This window comes from Rhipicephalus sanguineus, unplaced genomic scaffold (genome assembly GCF_013339695.2).
Source record: "Rhipicephalus sanguineus isolate Rsan-2018 unplaced genomic scaffold, BIME_Rsan_1.4 Seq707, whole genome shotgun sequence".
NCBI lineage: Eukaryota > Metazoa > Arthropoda > Arachnida > Ixodida > Ixodidae > Rhipicephalus > Rhipicephalus sanguineus.
The window spans coordinates 45,746-60,001 of record NW_023615816.1 but is presented as its reverse complement, the minus strand read 5'-3'; the positions used below and the strand labels follow the sequence as shown (position 1 = coordinate 60,001).

The 14,256-nt window shown below is 47.2% G+C and overlaps 1 protein-coding gene across 1 annotated transcript in view; it reads left to right on the top strand.

The window, feature by feature from the left end:
- Positions 1-186: 186 nt before the first annotated feature.
- The window catches only part of LOC119378158 (intraflagellar transport protein 172 homolog), a gene marked incomplete at its 5' end in the record, with an annotated part of 27,979 nt that continues 13,909 nt past the window's right edge, over positions 187-14,256 (top strand). The window contains 16 exons of the mRNA XM_037647391.2: positions 187-310; positions 1,130-1,225; positions 1,709-1,870; positions 1,941-1,994; positions 2,238-2,341; positions 2,481-2,575; positions 6,570-6,682; positions 8,117-8,182; positions 8,649-8,750; positions 9,263-9,399; positions 10,246-10,438; positions 10,507-10,599; positions 11,093-11,170; positions 11,262-11,342; positions 12,684-12,930; positions 14,070-14,190. Coding sequence (XP_037503319.2) covers positions 187-310; positions 1,130-1,225; positions 1,709-1,870; positions 1,941-1,994; positions 2,238-2,341; positions 2,481-2,575; positions 6,570-6,682; positions 8,117-8,182; positions 8,649-8,750; positions 9,263-9,399; positions 10,246-10,438; positions 10,507-10,599; positions 11,093-11,170; positions 11,262-11,342; positions 12,684-12,930; positions 14,070-14,190 — 1,866 coding nt within the window. The remainder of the gene's footprint in view (positions 311-1,129; positions 1,226-1,708; positions 1,871-1,940; positions 1,995-2,237; positions 2,342-2,480; positions 2,576-6,569; positions 6,683-8,116; positions 8,183-8,648; positions 8,751-9,262; positions 9,400-10,245; positions 10,439-10,506; positions 10,600-11,092; positions 11,171-11,261; positions 11,343-12,683; positions 12,931-14,069; positions 14,191-14,256) is intronic.

Genomic DNA, 14,256 nt, shown 5'->3' with positions numbered 1-14,256 from the left:
GTACGCAGTGCCAGTGATGTGGGCGTACCTACAATGAAAACGATCAGCATGAGCCTTCATAATTTGAGCACGATTTACGCTCCTCCTAAAGGCGAGTGATAAAATAATATATTTGGATGTTTAGTAATGACAGTGTTAACAAGACAATGTTATATAGCTTGCACATACCTCCCTGCGACTTCACAGAGTCCGTGTGTTCACGTGGAGCAGCAACAAACGAGCCTGGGACGAGGCGAAGCCGAAGGAGCTGCAGAACGCTTACACCATATCCAGCCTCGCTTGGAAGAGAGACGGATCAAGGCTCGCCGTGGTAAGAACAGTGTGCTCTTTGCGTCAGTTTGGTCTGCGTGCCTGACTGCAGTATAGTTGTCATCGGGTGCGATTTTTTTTCTTTCCACTGTCCCAACGAATGAAAGGAGGAAATAAAAGTACCACGATGGCTGGCGAACCCGGCCATAGCGAAAAGGACGAGCATTTTCTTTTGTTAAAACTGAGAGATGTGTCGGAGAGAAAGCTGTCAGACTGTATACCGCATTTTCCGAAGGCATCCATGCACAGAAATGTAGAAATCAGTATATATAATTTTTGTCGACCTATTCCTCTAAAATGCACACATCTCATGGCAGCACGTCTATTCATAGTACCGCTAGTGCATGTGCGATGTTTAGGGCTTAGTATTTATTAAATTTTCCATTCAGTATTATAGTTACTCGAGCTTGCGCGACGTGCTGTCAGCGGTCTATCTGTCAAGTACTACTCAGAAGTTTGGTTTTTACTAATTAGTTTCCTATGCTTTGCAGCACATGCTCCGCGCGATGCCGTAGAGCTTACAGTTTTTGGCTGGCCTAGTCAGGTGACAAAAAAAAAATAAGGATATTACCGCGCGTATAGGTTCGGCTATAAGTCGACTACGGTGGTTGTTCTCGTTTCTCGCATGCCTGTGTTAAGCATGAACATTGGAAAGAACTAGTCGTTGTTAACGCACTCATTGTGAGAAATTCATTGTCGCATGTAAGGCACAAACGCCGTTTCGCGCCCAGTAAGATTGCTCACCAGCGTGCGCAATTATCGATGCGGATACTCACGTCGCTTTCACACTCAGTAAGTCTTGAAATCTGACATTTCGCAGGGAACGCTGTGCGGCGCAATTTTGAGCTACGATTGCAGCCTCCGCAAGACACTCTACAACAACAAATTTGAAATCACATTTGTGGGGCCGAGTCAGGTTAGTCAACGCTTCTTACGCTCTACGGGCTTTCTGACCAGCGCTTTCACATAAAAAAATATATATGTTCTGATGCGTCCTTGGTGCAAAGCTTTGATGCTACAACGCCACACGTAATGACTGCAATGTAATGCCGTGGCGCTCGTATACTAACCAAGCATTGCATTAGTTACTCATGCTACCACGAAGGTCAGGTTCAGGTGCAGCGATATGACTGTGAGTGAGCACTCCGTGCTGAAAGCAAGGACTCACAATACATAGCCACAAGCTTCATCGCAGTGTCATTTGTATTTGCGGCCACGATAAGTGCGCGCTATTGTTCGGTGCCTGTGATATTTGCCAGCGAGACTTCCGATGTTGTCTCGGAAAGTTATACGTCCGTACAACCAACGTTGCATACAACAGTGGAGGTTTCTGTTTGTCTCATTACATCCAATTCTAAACTTCATTTTAAACTGCATTACGCATTGCGATGTCTCGCAGGCTTTGATTATGAACCTGGCGACGAAGACGAAGAGCACGCTCAAATCGCAGTACGGTCACGAGATCCAGGATATAAAAATCCTGGGCAGGGACCGCTACCTGGTGGCATACACAGCGGCCACGCTGTTGCTCGGCGATTTGCTCCAGGACAAATTCTGCGAGGCGAGGGAACACCCATCTTGGTCGCGCTTTTTCCTTTAACCTCGGTGTAATTTGTGTACTCTTATTGCAGGTCTTCTGGGAAGGGACCTCGAGGAACGAAAAGTTCTACTTCGAAACCGAAAATGTGAGTGCAGACCTTCGGCTTGCATTTATGCAACGCGCACACGCGGTGCTTGATATGCGGGTCGTAAAATGTTAAAGGATACATTTTCCTGAAGGAACACTTCTTTAACAGCTCTTATGAATGCCTGAAAGTCTAACAAAAAAAAAAAAAGATGTGTTTTACTTGCTGTCAAAAATAATTGATTGAACTAGAGCGCTAAACAGTGACGAAGTACTAACCTCTTCTACTTTTCTTTCGTCGTAGGTATGCATGATTTTCAATGCTGGCGAACTGTCCCTGGTAGAATATGGCCACAACGAGATACTTGGTTCGGTGCGCACAGAATTCATGAATCCTCATTTGCTAAGGTGTGTTGCCTGAAGAAAAAAAACAACAACACTATGGCGCTTATTTCAGAGCCACTTTTTGATATTCGATACCTAAGAGTACCCTACAGCTGTTTATATTACCTAACAATTCTCCGTATGTTTCCTTTTTTTTGTTAAGTGTGCGTCTGAACGAGCGAAGGCGCCCTGGACAACAGGAACCTGCGGACAACAAGAAGCTAGCCTATTTAATTGACTTGAAAACAATATTTGTCGGTAAGGAAGTGCTTCCAATAAGTTCATGCATGCATGCATGCCTCTGGCCGGTGAACGTTCAAGTGCGCAGCGCTGCTCACGTTTGCACGTGACAAAAAAAGAAAAAAAAACGAACTTCAGGCATACTGAAGTTACCGCGTAAGGAGGGTAATAGCTGAAATTGGGTTCTAGCATTTATTATGAACCTCACGCACGCACAGCTACGAAACGCACATGACCGATTGCTTGACGTGAATTGCAGCGTACGCCGCCACTGCACCTTCGTTTCACGTGGGTGTCATCCACTGTAGAGAAGTTGCCGCGTATTGAGGCGGCGCCGATCAATCGGTTTTAGCGTGCAGAGATTTGCATGCAACGTCGGCGGGAAATAAAAAATTCAGATATGCACGCAGATATGTGGTTTGTAGCATATGGGGTTCGCCCTGCGCAGTTGTCCGGGGCATCCCTTCACGGGAATGTGAAGCGATGGCCGGGTTGAAACCGTCGCCTCACTGCTTATCTGCGCACTCAAAATGTGGGAAAGCACACAATAAACTAGGCAAAGATATTAAAAGTGTTCACCGGGAAGTTTATTTTAATGACTCTCACTGTATTCTCAGTCAGAGTCGGTATACGAGAAACCTACTGATAAACCCTCTTTAATAAACCGAATCGGTTGGTGTCTGTTTAAGCTACTTACACATTCACGAACCAACTTGGCTTATTAAATGGGTGCAGGAAGCAGTACTTTAATTAAGTCAGTGGAATTTCTCCCACGAAGTTGAATCGGATTTCAAACAAGGAGCACGGTCTCCTTCAGAACGTGCTTTGCCACGCACGTACACAATAGCAGGAGAAGCAACCTTTAGCGCCCATTCGCACCGGCGATTCGAAGCGGTCGCGCGACTACGTGGTCGCAAAGCGACCGCTCGCAAATAGTCGCAAATAGTCGCAAATTGTCTCTTAGATCGAAAAACGAGTGTTTTAGATCATTCGCTCGCAGCTCAATTTTTAAGTCGAAGCAGCCACATTTTCCTGGTTTAAGCCCAGCTTTACGAGATGGATCGACGTCTTTGTGTATTTTGAGTAGTTGTGCGCATATCGTGGCCTTACCAGACACGCCTTCTACAGTGACGCCTAAAGGATAAGTTATGTTCCGACGTACCGTCAACACTCACGTTAGATGACAAACGTAGGTTCTATATAAACGGAGTGCAGGCCACGGTGCGATGACGTGCATATCACAGTAGATGTCGTTGACGTATTCTTCCGGGGTCGAGCAACGGGTGACTGTAGATTGCTGAGTCACTAGGAGTACACAGGGGTTCGCTGTTAAAGGGAACATTGGAGCGTGTGGCGGCAGCTCGGCGCCACCGCCGGCCGTCGGCTGCAACGAGATTCGCGCAGACGCGTGAGTACTGTGCCCGGTGCTCTTTCGTCGCGTCAACGGTTCGCTTCACGACGATTCGCAGCGCGGAAGCAGACGGCAGCAGACAACGAAAGGGCACGACTCACAGAGCGCACTGCGCCTGCGCGAAACTCGTTGCAGCCGCTGGCCGGCGGCATAGAGTTTCCTAAAATTAACTAGAGGGGACTCTGGCGCTGCGATCGTTCAGCTACCATGGGAGTGATGGGTAGTACACAAATTTGCCTAGTCTTCGTGCTTGCGGCTTCAAACGTACTTGTGGCTTTGTTTATTGCTATGTTTTGGTTTTCTTTCGGATAAAAGAATGGATCGTTGTGAACTTCGTGACCAGATTTGAATCGCTGAGCCTAAAGAAGTTAAAGTGGCGAAGTGAAACTGCTGACTTTTGCTGAAATTCGTTTTGCGACAAAGCGGATGCAGCCAACGCGGAGCTAAACGGAGCCGAAAGTACGAAGTTTAGACAAATCTGTGTACTACCCATCATTCCTATGCCGGCTGAAGCGTCATGCGTTGCAGCTCCCATAGACACTAGCGCCAGAGTTCCCTCTAGTAAGTATTGTAGGAAACTCTATGGCCGGCGGTGGCGCCGAGCTGCCGCCATACGCTCCGATGTTCCCTTTAACAGTGGACCCCTGTGTACCTACATATACATATTACGTTGTTATAAAGGCGGATGGCCAACACTTTAACAGCGATTGACGTTGCACGGCCTGTCACCTGTGTAAGGTCTTTTCCAGAAGGAGTTCAAAGAACTGTCATGGCTCTGTGGTAAAATGCTAGGCTGCCACGCAGAATGTCTGGGTCCGATTCCGGATGAGACCGTGTTTTTTATTCTTTGCGTCTGTCGAGATGTTTCACCCACCGGCAATGCCGCCGTCGAGGGCACCGGATTTTCTGCAATGCGGGCTATTTAACGCTGTCGCGTTAAGATGACCACCTTCTGTTCTCGCCGTTCCTGGGTTGACATAGATTGTCAAACACTTGTGGCGCATACCCGCATTCCACAGGCCGTGGTAATCGGGTATGCGCTACACGTGACAGAGCGAGAGTTCCAAGACCTACGCGACAGGCACCTGACGTTATTCATGCCCGTTAATCGTGTTCTTCATGCAATCATGTCCTCCTGTGCTAATTTTGGTATATATCAAATTAAGGAAACGACCACGAGAGCGCGCAGACGTAGGTGGTTAGAAAGAAAGAAAGAAAGAAAGAAAGAAAGAAAGAAAGAAAGAAAGAAAGAAAGAAAGAAAGAAAGAAAGAAAGAAAGAAAGAAAGAAAGAAAGAAAGAAAGAAAGAAAGAAAGAAAGAAAGGAAGAAGGAAAGAAAGAAAGAAAGAAACGGCCAAAATGTCCTTGGTTCACTAAAAAAATGCTTAGCATTTAATAAATATATTGTTGCGAGTGTATTTCTGGCATTTATTCACTGCGCCGATCCAATCAAGCATTAAAAGATATTGGCATTTTGGATACGATTTTTCAAAAATAACTCGGGGACTAACTCTAGCTGCAACGCAGAACATTCATTAGCCGACTCATTGCATTTAGAACCTCAGGCACGGTAACGCTATCCTTAATTTTCACACCTACTTGCCTAAAAAAGTAGGCTAAATGCATGCGTCTTTGGCATTACACCAGACTCGTAATGCGCAACTAAACGAATTAATATTGAGTGGTAACCAAGGTGAGCCTTCACTGATTCACGAGCAGGTAGCTTCACGCTCATGTGCCTCGTGAAACGTGAAACAGTATGCTGCACCAAGAAGCTTAGTCGAACAGCAGGATGGTGACACGGGGTGTGCAGTGTCTTGGGAAATTTCATTCAGCTGTATAACGATACCAGTTTCTTTTTCTTTATTTTTTTAGGGCGAAAGCCTTAAGCGCCTCATCAAAAACGAATTTTGACCATCGGCGTCGGCGTCCCGCGGCGTGGGGGACGAGTAATACCAAAAATCATCAGGTGATGACGCCACTGTGATGTAACGTCACACAATGGCGTCATAACATGACATCGTAGCTTGGTCAAAGGTGGTCCGATCACGAAGGCAATGCAAAACCAGGCGAGGTGCCTCCGATCTTGGTGCAAAACCACGTTAGGTGCAGAAAGCTTTCGAAGGGTGGCGGGACAGGATCAATACATCGACAGCGAAGAAAAAGAAGAATAAGTGAATGCATAAGGGACCCTGTGAGTTTTCCTTTGTTTTGCTGACGCCTCATCAATCGCGATTAAGTAATTATTCGGAAATTTGGAGAGTTATAATTTCCCCGCACAAAGCACTACTGGAAAAAACAACGCCAGCTCTTGTTAAATGAGTGCCGCAGAGCTACAGTTGACATGCCAAGGGGGGGGGGGGGTCAAGCTCCTTCTAAAAAAATAGAGGGTGGAAGGGGGGGGGGGGGGCTTCCTGGGCCTCCCCTGACTTTAATCCCTTGATACACAACTGCGCAGCACGTAATACACAGACGGTTGACAGCTCAGCTGCTTGGTTCGGGGAAGCCCGCAAGAAAATATGTGGATTCTTTATATATTTGCGGTAGCCTGCTTATGGGATGGCGCCACTCAGTTCGCTGCCCAACGGGCGTGCATTTGCAGTGGACCTGGTCACGGGTATGACGCTGGCTCAAGTGCCGCACGACTCTAAGATCGACTGGCTCGAGTTGAACGAGACGGGACAGAAGCTCCTCTTTCGGGACAGACGGCAAAGGGTGGGTACGGCTGGTCCCCTTCGCCACGGTGATAGCCCATCGCGCATTACTCGAAACAGTGCACTCAGAGAAGCATAACAGACTGTAACAATATGGAAAAGAAGTGAACTATACAAGTACCTTTTGTTGGCAATAGATGAAGAGTCAAGACGTGTTTACTTGCTACGTGGACTGCCAGCGAGTGAGATTTAGTGAAGATAAAAGTCAGAGCCAGTACCCATATCTGATATTCCCGTTTTTAATACAATTGAGGCTACAAGTATGCACACAAAACCATAAATTTTAAGCGGCACTGACAGTATATTTTATACAAAATCCGGTACCGAACACTGTTAAGGTGTCCAGACGACTTCATTGTTCTGGTTATTTAAGGCCAACTGCCATTCAACGGCCACATAACTAAGGTTGCGTACGCAATTGATAATGTGTAATAGATTATCGGACATACGAAGCTCAAGAAGTTATCTCCACCTCTGAATCGTACAGGGTCACCACTACAGAAGAGGACTTCGACCTTTTTCGACTTTTGCGGTTTTTATAGGTGGCCTTATAGGTGTATTATAAATGTTTTGCAAAACGGCGAAGAACTATGGCAACAAAACTGTATGTAATCAGCATCATATCTCATGCGCTGTAGCCACGGCCCCTCTGGTGTCATTTGTTTTCCAACAAGCCAAGCTCATTTCGAATTGGAATGGCCAGCAGCCCGACATGTGATAACTGTAGCTGCGAGGGGACAATCGCCCATCTTCTCTGTGAGTGTCCTCGCTTCAGTGCACAAAGAGAAGAACTGTCCAAAGCGTTAAATAGACTTGACAATCATCCACTGTCGGAGGAAAAGATCTTAGGACACTGGCCGAAACCATCCTCGGCACGGAAAGCTTTGAAAGCGTTATTGCGCTTTTTGCGCAAAACTAATCTCATAGACAGACTTTAAGCAGTGTCGTTTATCGTACTATTGTTCTTTTTTTCTTTTATAACATCCCTTTTCTATCATCTTTCACTCCCCCTTCCCCTTTCCCCAGCACGGGGTAGCCAGCCGGTCTGAGAACTGGCTAACCTCCCTGTCTTTCCGTTTTTCTTCTCCTCCTCCTCCTCATCCTCCTCCTCCTCCTCCTCCTCCTACCGCAGCAGCTATAGCTGCTCACACCCCAGAGGAATGAACACATGGACAGTAGAATCGCATAAGACGCCGTAACTGATGCAACAGCGATATAACACATGGCTCAGAAGCGAATACACTGCAGCGCCAAGTGAATATTCAACAAAGGAATTATATAGCAATACTGTTCCGATAGACACCGCAACTCATCTGCGGGCGAATGTATCGTGGTGGTGATGATACATGTTTCTACCATTGCGTCTGTATTTTTTCTGATCGGCCTGCGGAATAATGTAACGCGCACGCGGTTACTTTTTCTGCTTCTATTCCAGCTCAGCCTGTTCGACATTGCGTCCCAAGACAAAGTAACACTTCTGAATAACTGCACGTTTGTTCAGGTGAGTGTCGCTGCTACGCTGCCTCTCTTGGGCGCTTTTCTGCGTTGTGCAACTTTTTCTGTGATTCTCGGTGCTTTGTTTCCGTGTTTGAGTGTTGTAGTGTTTCGCTGTGATTCGTGGTGTTGTTTCTGTTTAACTGTGGTTCTTGCGTGTTTGTCCACTTATTCGCCTGAGAGAGGCAGAATGAATGTTGAAAATTTCAGGCCATGTAGCTTAAGGACAGCACACTGTTGCAGGCGGCCGTTGCATGCAGGTCCTGTTATAAGCGTGCTGAAATAAAGCCGGGCGAAGAATGGTTTTAGGGTTCCGTGCAAAGAGCACGCCGGACGTTTAAAACGGTAGGATGGAGGGCTACAAATTGCGTTTTCTTTAATGGTGTTGAGTGCTCAGTGTATCCGGAGAATAGTGCACATAGCAGGCGAGCTCAACTGCCCACACGCGCGTTGACGACACATGCGTCCCGCAGTGGGTTCCGGACAGCGACGTGGTGGTGGCGCAAGGCCGCAATGTCCTCTATGTCTGGTACAACGTGGATGCCCCTGAAAGGACCACCAACATTCCCATCAAGGTACGTAGCTCCATGTTATGCACGAGATCGCTTTCGAGAGCGGCAATAATCACCTACGAGTCGACATTTCAACGGCGCGTTGGCATCTTGACTCCAAACTTACGTTCCGTTGCGCAGAAAAAAAATATAATCGTTTGAAATTATTCTAATGCTTCCCCATAAACGGGGGGAGTTCGCGTGAGAATCAAGTAGAAGTAACCCTGTTTCTGGATACATTGCTGGACCATCTCGTGCCAATAATGGCGCTATAAATTTGTGAGAATAACGAGTATGGTATCTCAGAATAACCTCCCAGGACTGCAAAGTGTTGGGACAAACTTGATTCCTTGAAGAACCATGCAGCTTCTATATACACCACTAGGCGAATTTGGCAAAAGACTTGGTATCTGCCGAAGGCAATAACTATAGTACTTAGAGGAAAAGCATGCAGTTGCAGTGAATCCACTAAAGAGAATCGAGACAAATAATTTTTTATGTCTGTGCTTTGCCTTCTTTTTTTTGTAACTGTTTAGGGTGAAGTAGTGGATATTGAACGCGAGGATGGCAAAACTGAAGTCATTGTCAACGAAGGTCTCACAACAGTCGGCTACCCGCTGAAAGAAGGTCTCATCGAATTTGGCACGGCAATCACCGATGGTGACTTCGGTCGGTGAGGCGTCCCCTTTGTGTCTCATGTCGTTTTTACTTCGGCAGTCAAGTTTCTGTTCGCGTTCTAAGTTGCACTTTAATCTTCGTGGTAAATACCTCACAGAAGACAGCGAAGATTTCATCACAGAATCGCAGTGTTTATCACTGTGCTTAAGCACACTGCCTAATTTTCGACCAATGTATCCAACATACGCACTTGGGCATCTTTATGAATATTCCAGTTCTTCACTTTGTCGAGAGATTCAGATTTTTAGTGTTGACAACTGCCGTGAAACTTAGTTACACAGTCAGTACCATCACAATGAACTCGTGGAGCGAAATGCTCGCTCTATAATTCTCGTCGCCTCTACAGCCCCACTTAATTTTTTCTTCCTTCTGACTTCCGGCTCTCTCTCCACTTTTAGAAAGTGTCTCCTTCAACGAGACGCACATGCCCTAATCTCACTATTCTTTGTCCACAACCATTTGCTTCGCACGGCGCGCTTACAACTGCCGTCTTCCGACATGTACTTTGCCATAGGAAGATCATGTCTAACGTCTGGGATATTCTGCTCTTTCGTCTAAAGCGAACACCCCCTACCCCCTCTGTACCATCTCTCCGTCCTGCTTTCTCCTTTGAAAGAAAAGGCACTCAGGGCTGGCTAACCTGACAATATAAGTGATTGGTGATGGACAACGCGCTTTATAAGTCATTCCTGCAGTATCTGCACGAGACGAGATTAATTTCACTGTCTCGCTATTTCGCTCTGGTAGTCCGCGTGGAGAAGTTTTTTTAATGCATCCTCCAACGAGAGAGGCGTGAACGGTGTGTGTCGAGCCGGTCAACGGTTCTTACTCGCGTATGCAGAGCGGTTGCATACCTGGAGAGCCTGGAGCTCACGGAGGAGACCGAAACCATGTGGCGCACGCTGGGACAGATGGCTCTCGAGGAGCGCCTCGTCGCCGTGGCCGAGCGTTCGTACGCCGCGCTCGGCGACCTCGCCAAGGCGCGCTTCCTGGCGCATGTCATGCGCCTCCAGGAGGAGGCCGCAAGAGCCACGGTACGTGAGCGCGCACCGCTCGGCTGCTGTATACAGCATACGAGGCGGGCTTCTATCTCCCTTTCCAGGGTCAAGACGGCCACGACCATTACGAAGTGAGGGCGAGGATTGCCATGCTGGATAAGCAGTTCAAGCTCGCCGAGAACATCTACCTCGAGCAGGTAGGAGCCGCAAGAGGCGGGGCAGCTCCAAGCTGCCAGCTGAAGCCATGACCAATGCTGCTTGGTTGAGGCCGCTCTAACTAGCGCACCACACGAAGCTGCTTTGCTGGCGTGTCCGTATACTGCCTTGAGTTGATCCATGTGGTGGAGCAATAGAGTAAAAAAAATGTACTTAATGTACTGAGTAGGACCTAGGGATCATGCGTCTGGCAGTGAGAAGCAGTACAAGGACTAGAGAGAGAGAGAGAGAGAATAAACATCTTCAGCGCATTACCGGGGATGAGTGTTATCTTCGCACGAAAGACGACAGACGGAATGGTCATTCATCTCCCAGAGCTTCGGAAGTGGTTTTGCACGCTTTCTGTGATTTTTTTTTTCGGTGTATATGACTTGGACGACGTGTGACTGTATAAAGTTCATATTGCAAGTGCATCCCACACATCTGTAGGGATGATGAGTCGGCATGTGCCATCTCTTGTGGTGTTCCTTACAGAATAAAGTTGAAGAAGCAATGGAGATGTACAAAAACATGCACAAGTGGGACGAGATGATCCAGTTGGCCGAATCAAGAGTAAGGATAGTTTTCGCCGCCGTGTCCGACGACAAAATCTGACACAAAGTTTTTATTTTCTTTTTTTTTATCAATCGCACATGTAACGCAGAATTATCACAACGTCGACAAACTCCGAGAGGACTATTTTGAATGGCTTTTGAATAACGGCATGGAAGGGAAAGCAGCTGAGGTAAGTGCACGTCTTCCCTTTTTCTCGTCTCATCGGAAGGTATATTGGTTCAAAGTCAAAATATAGCCGAGTGGTACCACAAATTGCCAACTACGAGAGCATCCGTATATGAGCAAGTTTCGGTCTGAAAGTGCAATCATTTTTGTCGCAGAACAGCACAGAAAAACTTTAATGAAACATAAGTTATTCTTATCGGGCGAGCATTAGTGGAGGGCCCCACTGGCCTTAGCCTCCCGTTCAACCTGGTCGATCAGCGCTTGCTCGTCGGCCAGGTCAGAGCTGGACGGTCGCACCTCCCACTGCTCCAACGTGTGTGTTGGTGTCATGTCTGTGTCTGTCAGGTGTGGGGGATGCTTTGGGCAGCCCCAGGTAATGTGATATAGTGTAGGACTTCCTCCGCACCAGGGGTAGAAAGCTCAATAGCACGTCGGGAACATGGCGTGTAATCTTTTTAAATGGGGATAAACCTCAGTTTGAATTCTTCTCCAATTGATGGCCTCCTCTCCTGTTAGGTGTTTGTGGGTAGGGGCATATACTTGTCGGGTAAAACGCTGATGGGCAGGCGGGTCCCTTGCGATTGTAGGGTTATAATTTTCATAAGGCGTTGGGATTTGGAAGTCTGCTGAGGTGGCCAGTGTCGCTGCTCGGAAAGTTAGGGCGCGAGCCGCGGTGTCCGCCCTCTCATTTCCCTCCAACAAGCATCATTTCTTTCTCTATTTTTATTCCCCCAACGGCTAAAAGTGTTGTCACCAACACACAGCGAAACATAAATCCAAAGCACGCTTTTTCACTCGCAAGGCGTTCTGCAATGCTTTTATCATGAAAAGTGGTTCGGAAAACGAGAAATTCACGATGTTCATGACGTTCGTAATGAATCGTTTCGCAGGGGTAGCGTGCATAATGTTGCTGTACATAATACTGCAGGGGGATTCTTGTACTTCTAAACTAGCAAACTTGAGTAACGCTCCATACAGTGATAATCAACATGCACCTTGTGCATACATCGTAGCACTAACGCTGTTTACTCAGAGCATAATAGCGATAATGGGTCATAACCTTCTTATCTCCTTATTGTGATTGCCACTTGTGGAACGGCACTCGCTGGAAACTACTTTGTCAGGAGTGGTCACGACATAGAAATGAAATTCTGGGATTTTTACATGCCATAAAATCATGATCTTATATAGTGAACCATACCGTGGGAGGGTACTCCGAGTTAATTCTAACCAATTATATTTGCCCGGACAATTAGCTACATATATTATGTAAAAAAATAATTAGATGTGAAAACAAAGGCAAAACGATAAACATGTTTATCTCGATCCGCGGTGGTCTTTCCAGCTGAAGGAAAAAGAGGGCAACGTGGAAGAAGCGGTCTCGCTGTACCTGAAGTCTGGCCTTCCGGCCAAGGCCGCCCTGGTACTGCGCTCTGTGCCGGGTCTTGTGCAGCAGCGGCACCTGGCCGAACGCGTCATCGCGGCGCTTACACACTCCGAGCTGTACGAGCACGCTGGCAGCCTCCACGAGCAGCTCGGCGAGCACGCTAAGGCCCTGCAGTGCTACCGTGCGGGTCATCACTACGCAAAAGGTGCGCCCGGCGTCTCGTGCGAAAACAGCACACCCGCTACAGCCGCTCGCTCGGCCAGCACCAGGGTCTCAAACTGAAACTCAAAAAAAAAAAAAAAAAAAACTGGAAACAGACAAATAAACAAACGCGATTTCTCGGAGCGTTACCGCATTCCTGAATTCGAACAAAACGCAGAAGGAAGTAGGGCGAACCAGTAGTTTACGTATACATGCGTTAGCAAAAACTCAATCATTGGATTGAGATCGAATGATGACAATGTTGTTGTCATAACATCGGATAGCCAACATTTGTGAATAGTAAGACGACACTAGCAGACATTAGTCATCATTTACCTCACACTAGAGAACTTTAGCCAATGCTAGTAGGGCACTACCGGTCACCGCTCGTTGACCGTTCATAAATTGCTAAAAGGGGGAGAGGTTTCTTTCTCAGCTTCGCTACTATTCATACACCCGCCTCATTGGTCATGGTTACCATGCTCGATAGCTGACTCCGAAGGTCGCGGGATCGAATCCCGGCCGCGGCGGCCGCATTTCGATGGAGGCGAAATGCTAGAAGTCCGTGTTAAACTTAGGTGCACGTTAAAGAACCCCAGGTCGCCAAATTTTCCGGAGCCCTCCACTATGGCGTCCCTCATAATCATATCGTGGTTTGGGGACGTTAAACCCAACTTTTATTATTAAGGTGAATTAATGGTAGCCAAATGTGAATTAAGATTAATCATGTGAATTAAAGTTAACTGAGGATGAATCACACGTGAATTAACAGTGAATGAAATGTTAAGGTGAATTAAAGGTGCACCAAATGTGAATTAACAGCTTGGCGACCAAGTCTCCGCATGTCCAACCAGCGGTGATGTCAATATAGGCAACCGAAGGAGAACAAGTAACAGGAGGTGGCAGTCCAGTTGACTAAGAAAGTCAGTGTAGTTTAATGAGTGTCTCGTGAAAGATTATGCTTTCGCCTGCGCTCTCCTCCGCGTTAGCTAAAGTGACTAAATTTTTTCCTTGTGTCGCAGGGTTTTCTGCAGGCAAAATGATATGGCGTGCGTGCCTGTGGTTGCGTGTCCATCCTCATTTGTTCTTACCAGGTTTCTTTTATTTCATGTTGATGTTTCTTTTTCTTACACCTGTGTTCAGCCGTCGAACTCTCTCGACAACGGAACCCCGGCGACGTGGTTGCCCTTGAGGAAGAGTGGGGCGAGTACTTGGTCTCGCAGAGGCAGCTGGACGCCGCCATCAACCATTTCATCGAGGCAGGGTGGGTTGTGGCGAGCTGCCGCCGAGACGCCATCGCTGCAGCTGACAAAATTTGAGACGCGCGCAC